Source organism: Phyllobates terribilis, unplaced genomic scaffold (genome assembly GCF_046119375.1).
Source record: "Phyllobates terribilis strain yellow unplaced genomic scaffold, ASM4611937v1 Scaffold_3__8_contigs__length_932513732, whole genome shotgun sequence".
NCBI lineage: Eukaryota > Metazoa > Chordata > Amphibia > Anura > Dendrobatidae > Phyllobates > Phyllobates terribilis.
The window spans coordinates 521,647,917-521,657,456 of NW_027362763.1; the positions used below are offsets into that span (position 1 = coordinate 521,647,917).

General features: G+C 39.0%; 1 protein-coding gene across 1 annotated transcript; it reads right to left on the reverse strand.

The window, feature by feature from the left end:
* Window positions 1–4,175: 4,175 nt before the first annotated feature.
* Window positions 4,176–7,222, reverse strand: CCN2 (cellular communication network factor 2). Its single transcript, XM_073671260.1, has 5 exons — window positions 6,970–7,222; window positions 6,599–6,818; window positions 6,050–6,301; window positions 5,631–5,842; window positions 4,176–5,407 (listed from the first exon to the last, which is right to left on the reverse strand). The coding sequence occupies exons 1-5, from the start codon at window positions 7,018–7,020 to the stop codon at window positions 5,111–5,113; spliced, it is 1,032 nt and encodes a 343-aa protein (XP_073527361.1). The 5' UTR covers window positions 7,021–7,222; the 3' UTR covers window positions 4,176–5,110.
* Window positions 7,223–9,540: the final 2,318 nt, after the last annotated feature.

Sequence of the window (9,540 nt, forward strand, 5' to 3'; positions counted from 1 at the left end):
AAACATTCTGATACAGCTCCTTCCTACTGAGCTTGACATCCTCATACAAGATCCTCTATCTAACGACCTTACTTATTACATGGACACCATACCAAGAAACATTATTCTTTAGTTGTCCTGAGATTCTCTTGATGGGGTCCCCTACCGACCACACAAACACAAACTTCTGGATCTGGCCCTTAAACAAACAAGACCATGGCGTCTTCTCTGAATTCTTACAAAATGAAAAATTCTTCATAAGAAACATGAGAAACATATAGTATAATGCACCCCCATAGCCCACAGTATAATGCACCCCATATAGTATAATGAACCCCAATAGCCTCGACTACTGCAACCTCCTGTTCTGTGGCCTCTCTTCTACCACTCTCGCACCCTTCCAATCTATCCTAAACTGTGCAGTATAATGCACCCCATAGTCCTCAATACAGTTTAATGGCCACCACAATGTTCTAAAAAAAAAAAATAAATAAATACAACACTCACCCCCTCGTTCCCCGCTGATCCGGTAGTCGCAGCTTGTCTTCTGAAGCATCGCTTATCTCAGTGTAGAGGTCGCCACTTAGTGACGTCATCACGCAGAGACGTCAGACGCTGAGGAACAATAATGGAGGAGGGATCGTCCGCAGATTCCGACACAGTTGAACTTGCTGGGGACTCCCCCAGCTGATGGGCCTCATGGTGGCAGTGCAGGGATATCGTGTCTCCCTGCTCTGCCACAGAGTTTAACTGTATCGGTGCACGCTGATACAGTTAAAAGTAGCTTAGCTCCGGTTGGGCCCCTCAGAGCCTCACTTTGCCCCCCCTCCCCCCGGTAGTTACGCTACTGCCCTGAATGAAAACTGCCTAACTCTGTGTCACTGATCAGAAATATGCACCACGGAAGGGAATCTAAATAAAAAAATTCACCTCACTGTCACTCTGATTATAAATATGCCATAAAAATGGGAACATTGATAAAAAGCACCAAACAATGTACCCCTAAATAAAAATTGTCCCACACTATGCTTTCTAAATAAATGGTAAGTGACTGTGTCTGCTGAATACATAATTAGATACTGTTGCATTAGCCACTGTCGCCTTAAAAATGCGTAATTAGCCACAGTGTCCACCCTAAGCCACTGTGCCCCCTTGAATTTATAATTATCCACTATGCCCACTGAAAATATTAGTCACTGCGGTCCCTAAATATATTTAACACCTGCAGTGGAAGCTATGTGTAGAGACTACAGCTGTTTGGATTCCACAGACATTGACAGCTGCAGACATTAATGCTTCTCTTGCTGCACTGCCCTGGACTACAATGCCCAGCAGACATTGCTCCTCTCTGCATCATGGAAGAGGAGGATCAGCAGTAGTTCTTGTAAGCGCGCCAACATTCACGGCAACCGGGCCCCAATGTTGGGCTGCATTATTTGCATTGCTTCAGCCATTTGTGGGTAATGTGTGATTAGTTAGGAGGGTGTCTGCTGTTATTTAAAGGCGAAGTGCCATTCTTAACATTCAGGCTTAATGCAAAGCACATCTTGTACCTGTATTGTAGAATGTAGATTGTGTAACATTACATGTTTTGCTGTACCTTGTTATTCCCCCTGCATCTTTCACCACTTATCACCTTTATAAATAAACCTGTTAAGTGTTTCAATTTCATCTCCTGTGAGTGTGTACGGAGAATGGACAGAGGTTCCCCGAGTCAACTCCTGGCAGAAGAGTAAAACCCATCCCACTACAGCTCTCAGCAAGATTCAGTCATTTCGGGGTGAGAACTACCGACACCCTGCCCATGGAAGCGGCTTAAAGGGGATTTCAAAAACATTTAGCCACTGTACCCCTCTAAAATTTTTCTAATTATCCACCTGAAATTAAAATTAGCACTCCCCACAACATAGAATTAGCCTCTGTGCCCCCTTGAATATATTATGAGCGTATGTGTCCTCTGGATGTAAATGTAATCACAGTGCCTCCTGAAGATATGATTAGACCTGGGGATCCCCTGAATATATATTTAGCCATTGTGGCCCCTGAATATACATAATTGTGCCCCCCTAGAATATAAAACTGCTCACTATGTTCACTCCACCAAATATAAACTAAGACACAGTGCTCCCCAGAATATATAATTAGTAAATGTGCCCCCTGAAAATAAAATTAGCCACTCTTACCCCCTGAGAATATACTGTATTATTAGCCACTGTTACCACCTGAAAATATTATTAGCCACTGCTGTACCCTCCTTGAGGTGCTGCATTGTCCTCTTCTTGCAGCTCTGCTGAATGATGCATGTGCTGCCTAAGTCACAGGGAAGGATGGAGCTGTTTGAACAACCGGTTCTCCATTTCCCTTGTATGATCATTTTAAGGATGTGCATAAAAGAAAATGATACAATCCTGTAGAAAGCCATGGTTGCCTTGCTCCTCAGTGATCTAATATGGTTGGTTTTATTGAATAGCTTAGAAAATTTCTAACTAGGCATCACAGCAGGGAACACTTCCCCTTATACTTCCAATAGCCCTCTTGGCCAATGAACAGCTCATGGTATTTTAATTTTGCTTTCCTGTTTGCCAGGCTGTTCATAAAATGATGCTAAAAATTGAATATTTAGATATTGTAAGCAGGGTGGTATCAGTGTCCGTCTGCTACCACCCTACTTACAATATATGTCTACTGTTTTTAGTTGAAGTTGAGTTTTTTTTCCACAGAATTGCCCTCAACATGGGTCACAAAATCTGCAAGTTTATATAGATTTGCCTGAAAGTAGTCAGATATTTTTTGGGTGTTCTTAGATGGATTAGGGTCAGCCTTGAAAAAAGTGGCCTTCAATTTTAGAAGGTACTGTATGAAGTTATCAGTGACCAAGGATGTTGCTCTATGGGTGGAAAGCAGTATATGCTCATTGAGATATGTGGTTTGTCATGCTGCGAGGCCTTTTTTGTTTGGTGAATCACCCACTATTACATCGCCTCTAACAAGATCCAAAGTAAAAAAGAACACTGATTATAGTATAAAGGGCTATTATGCTTCTAGCAAATAAAGGGGATTATTTGCATAATGAAGATTTATACTTTTTTCATATATCTCTTATGTGTAAACTAATCATGTTTTTTAAGAATCCTCTTGCAGTCATATAATCGTCATGATAAATCTTTATGAGTAGGGATAAAAATCCGTCCTGGTCCCATTACAATACCATAAATTAATAGTTTTTTACAAGAGGGATTTCTAATAACTTAAAGTAGTATTCCCATCTCCAAGATCCTATCCCACTATCCCAATATGTAGTAGGTGTAGTAATAATATTAGCAAATACCTCCAATTGGAAATGTAGTATAGTTTTTCTGATTCGCTGTGTCTCTTTCCTCATGTGCAGGCGTTGCAGAACATTAGGTATCCATGGTTACGACCACTGATATAGTGACAGTAAGTTAACTAGTGGTTGTAACCATAGATACCTAAGGTCCTGCAATGCCTGCACATGAGGAAAGAGACATAGCAAATCAGAAAAACTATACTACATTTCTAATTGGAGGTATTTGCTAATATCATTATTATTATTATTATTACACCTACTACATATTGGGATAGGATCTTGGAGATGCGAATACCCTTTAAGGCCTCCGTGCATAGTAGACTAAAGTGAGCCAAACTCACCGATATCGACGGGGTTGGCCGACTGTCTAATGTGTATCGGCGTTCCATCCGATTGATGGTTGGTAGATATGTCAATCGCACATGTTCGATTTCGGACTGCCGACCACATTGCTTTCCCAGAAATAAGCTGTAGGCCAACGGGCAAGCCGGCAACTCTCTCATAGAGAACCCAAGAGCACTCGGCCATGTGAGCGCTACTGTGTATGGGAGAGTTGGCTGAGATGGCAGTCGGATGAAGCATCTTTCATCCGATAGCCATCTAATGTGTATGGCCGGCTTTACCCCAATGAGTTGCATATCTTCATCACATGATTAAGACAGATTTTTCTATGCTTGAAAGTATATTAAAAAATTGTATAACTTTTCCTTATTCAATGAATAAACTTTGTTTGCTACAGTGATATGAAATACATAATGATGTTTGCTTCAAATAATGTAGCAATTTTTAAAGAAAGAAAAGCAAAAGACAAGATTTCTATAAAAAATAAAATATTTTATTTTTCATCTAGAAAAGTGCAAACATGTACCTTTTGGTCACACTTCCCAACAAATATAAAATGTTGAAAACAAAAGTACAGTCATAAACAAGGTAAAAAACAGATTATCCTAGTGAAAATCACAAACCGTTTCAAGATTTTCATCATTTGTTCATTAAAGCTAGGCTAATACAAATGTGTCCATGATTTTTATTGCTTTCTGGACTGGCACAGGCAGTCTCTTGGAACTGAATATCATTTTTACTCGACAATCTATTTTAGACTTTGTATTTCTTCAGACAAGTATTACAAATTACTTATCGGGAACCAATGACAATAATAATAATACACAAAAAAACAGATTATCAAAATATTTAAGCATTATAAAAATGGAAAACGGGAACAAAACAATTTTAAGTTAATTTAGATAACTGTACAAAAATATATATACATTATATACAATCACTATAAAAAGCAAGATTACAACATGCTTTACAGCATGCTGCAAACTTTCCAGTCTTGTTATAAACATAGTTTCCATTCCACTCATTATGTTTTTTTAGGATTTGCTAAAAATGAGTCATCCCACAAGGACAACTTACTGTATTTAGCACCAGAATGGAGCCGGAGTATGAACTCCAGCTGTCACTGCCACGGTGCTGGTTCATTATATATCGTATATTAAAATAGTAAGAGCTTTTTCCAGTTGCATTACTGGGTACAACATAGGTCACCATACTCAGTGAATACTGCGAGACGCCAGCAAATGTACGGTGACATTACATTGTACCCAGGGAAGCTTTGGCAGTCTGGTTCGTCTTGCTTTCTTCAAACCAGTGGCTGGGGTCATTCAACAATCAAGTCTTAAAAACAAAGACTTTCCTTTAAACAATCTTAAATACGTTCTTGTGCTATAAAGTTATGTTTAGCAATGAGATGCAAAGTCATTTCAAGTGATACAGTCTTTTAGCTGTGGACCTATGGATCTATGCCATGTCTCCGTACATTTTTCTGTAATACATGGACTCAAAGATGTCATTGTCTCCTGGGCAATTGTAATGGCATGCGCATGTCTTAATGAACATCATCTTCTTCTTCATGACCTCACCATCAGGACACTTAAACTCTACTGGAAGGGTGGCTGTTCTGTGAGGAGTGCAACAACGGCCGTCTGTGCATACCCCACAAAACTTGGCTCTGTAGGTTTTCACACTTGTGCAGCCAGAAAGCTCAAACTTGATTGGTTTCGAGATCTTTGGGGTGCGGATACATTTCTTTCCTTTCTGTTAAGGAGAAATGAAAAGTTTGTACATTAGAAATCTATAGCATTGGTTCACATTTTCCTTTCAAAGTGGACCTTCAATTAACTATTTATTTATTAAATTGCATTATTGTAACTTTACTAATTAGCACAGGTGATAATGAATGTGATTGATTAATCCTTACATAAGGCTACACTATACATAATATATTTACAGTATATATGACATTGAAAACATATCTCACCTTGATGTTTTCCTCAAGATCTGCCTCACAAGGTCTGACCATGCAGAGTCGACTCTGTTTCTCAAGTCTGCAGTACTCATTGTCATTGGTCACACGGGTGGAGATTCCCATTCCACAGGTCTTGGAGCAAGCACTCCACTCAGTGGTCTGCACTAAGCAGTTGGCACGGATCAGAGATGGATCAGGACCATAAGTTTCCTCCATTCTGAAAGCTGAGGAGGCAAAAATAAAGACAAATTAGAAGTTTGTTTAAAAAACATGAATTCACATCTCCTATAAGTTAGCAATTATGCACAGTAGCGTTATTATTTATGCTACTATCTTTATTGATGGTAACATCAACGGCAAAACTATGTTTTTACCCTAGGTAGCTACTATGCAACACAAAGACAAAAAAGCTGATATAGAATACAACTTACCAGGAAGAGCAGGTCCAACCATAGTCTTCTCCATAGGTTGATCACAGACCCATTCTTCACAGCATTTCCCGGGCAGCTTTACCCTTCTTGGGTATGGACAGTCAGGGCTTGGGAGACGGATGTCCATGCTGCACAGAGGAACACAGCCCACTCCTCCATCCAGACAAGTGCACTGGTACTTGCAGCTACTTTGGAAAGACTCTCCACTTCTATAGACCATGCCTCCAAATACACATGGGGCACCTTCCTTTGCTAGAATGAGAATAATAACAATAAAGTTTAGGATTCTCGTACTAAGAGGTTTCACCAAGCAGACAAGTGATGACTCTACCTGCTGTACATGTTCACTATATGTATGCTAGTGCTGCCATTAATGAAATAGTAAAATTGTGTAATGTTGAAATTAATAATATTGGAACTTTAATAAATCTGTATTATTAGATAACAGTCTAGTATAATTTGTTGGATTTTTACTAATTTATTGAATGTTTACTAGTGGCTACACAGTCTTTATATTAGTAAAGCAATTATTGATATTTAGATACTTACCACTGCAAACTCCAATTTTTCGGTTCAATCTTGACCCAAAATCGCAGAAAAGTCCTTTGTGGGGGTCACACACGTCTTTCTCAGTGCAAAGTTCACCCAGCTGTTTAGCACAAACTTTACAGCAGCCACATCCGTCCTGCACCAGACTGACACCAGGTTCGCATTCAGGTACCCTGTGTGGGCACTGGCATTCTCCACTGCAATCTTGGGCATCACATACCTGTAATGCAGGAGAGAAAAACATAAGTAAGCTGAATATTATAATTATGAGATACGATACAAAAATGATTTGCAGGTAAAAAGGTATGACATGTCTTAATACCCCAGTAAATAACTCAGTCCCCATTAAATAGACTAAAATATCAACTTACCCAGGAGAGCAGAGCGATGAAGAGCACAGCTGTCACTTTTCCTGAAGCCATTGTCCAATATTCTTTAAAGTCAAAAGAAAGTCTCCTTCTGTCGTTCTCGGTCTGTAGATCTCAGTGGGATCTCGTTTAGGGTTGCTTGCTTTATTTCTAAGCCTCCTTCCTCAGCCCCTGTTTGCTGAATATGATTCCTCTCTCAGGTTCTGGAAGAGTTGTTGTGTGAGTCTAGCAGGGAGCTGCTGCCCTTTTATATGCTGCTGGCTGTTGGGACAGGCCAATGAACTGAATGGAGTCCTACACAAGCAGGGACATTCCTTACATTCCTCCCAACCTTCCTGCCCCATCAGCTCACACCGGATTGATCCTGACCCCTTGACACTCCACATTCCTTCTGTCTGAAAAAACTGGCACACTCCGCAGCACAAAATAGGTGCTGTATCCTCGCCATCAAATAGGATTTTCTCCTTGCTTTTCTATAATTTCCACTCTCCCTTCTGTAATTTCCACTCTCCCTTCTATAATTTTATATGAAAAGGAGGTTTCAGCCTTGTTTTTTTTATGGCTAACCTCTGTCCCAGACAGCCTTGCCATTCCACTTTCATGTTACAATAATCATGTTAATACAACCAACTGAGAGATGTAACCACAATGTAAAAATACATTCTTTCTTGTTTCATAAGCAATCTACACAAGGGAGGGGCAGCGCAAGGAAGGAAGAATTTAATCTGTATCATTTCATAAGGAACCTATGCTTTTAATACTATTTTATGTAAAAAGTGTACATCAGGGTGTCTCGTGGGCCACATTCGGCCCCTGAGGCTGTGGGGCATTGAAGTCCCTGAGACATTTCCGGGACAGCAGCAGAGACCAGGTCAAAGGGCAAGCACTCCGGCGCCCCCTAATGACATCACACAGGAACATAGTGTGTCAGAGCGCAGTGTGTCGGAGAGGAGGAGTCTCTTTCCCACGCTGCTGGATCGCTGGTGGTAGGTGAATATGGACAGGAGGATTATTTTTTTAACCCCTTCCCGACATCTGCTGTGCCTGTATGGTGCAGCGGGAGGGGAGCTCCTGCAAACTGCCATACCAAGCGGAACCATGTATATATCATAGCTGACACCCTGCTGCAACAGCCACGATTGGTGTTAGCACTGGTTAACTCCTTAGATACTGCTGTCAATAGATGGTTATTTGAGGAAGGGACTCCCTCTTTAAGCCTATTAGCAACCCGCAGGCAAGTAGTGGCCTTTGGATCAACCAGCTATGGTGGCCTGTAAGGCCCTGGAATAAGCTGGGTCTAAACAGGTGAAGTGTCAGTGTAAAATTTACATCTAATATTCTGCAGTACAGCAATCAGGCAAGTAAATGTTAATGCCTAATATAGGGACTTAAAAAAAAATAAATAAAAAATAACAGAAAAATATTTTGCCACCAAAAATGCTGTTTTATGTAAAAACAAAAGTACGCAAAAAAGTATACGCTTGCACCGTCGGGAAAGATCCAAGCTTGCAAATTGTACCATGAACCATAGTTAAAAATAAGTTAAAAATAAATAAAAAGCATGCAAAAAATGTAGCTATTTCATTATACAGAAACACAAAAATTGGAACAAAAAAGTCTTAAAAAAACCCATGTAATATCACTGAAAATTTCATCAAGGAATGTGACTCGTCAACTTTTACATTTTTCTATGTGCGGCTCATTTACTTGTTTGAGACTCCTGGTACACAGTATTATAGACATAGAGAACATACAGGGAAATGAATGAAAGATTATTTATTAAAGATTGTCAGAAATTCACAAATTATTATGTGCATGAATTTCAATATACTTTTATATAGCGATTGTACATTGATCATTCATAGCTTATGTTTTATATATATATATATATATATATATATATATATATATATATAGCTTATATTATTATTTATTATTATAGCACCATTTATTCCATAGTGCTTTACATGTGACAAGGGGTATAATATATAAATATATTAATATATATATTAATACATATATATATATATATATATATATATATATATATATATGAGTGTTTATGGGGTTCACATTTGGATAAGTCATCTTTGTTATAGAATTCTTTTGAATCTTATACCATTCTAGAATTGGATAAAATAACTAGTATTACTGTAATGAAACACTCTGTCACATCTATGGCAAGAATTTATGAAATATAACAGAATGCCAAATGTATAATATATACAGTCATTTTTAATGCTTTGAAATTACTTCTCCTGCAAAACATGGTCCAACTTGATATCCAGATACAAAAAAAATGAGAAGGACTATGCCAATATTTACACTTGCTTATGTCAAGATAGTGTTCATGCAGTCACTTGATAGGCGGCTCTGGTTGCCTATTAACCATGAATGCTATAGTGGGTTTGGTGCACAAAAGGTTCCAACCCTCACATACTTTTCTATAAATACATTTATGGGCAGGATAATGTGTGTGAGGAGGAGAATATCACTGAACATAGCCAGGAGCTTTCCTAATATCTGGTAATAGGTATGATGTCACTCACTAGTCAGAGTAATAAGGTCATACGG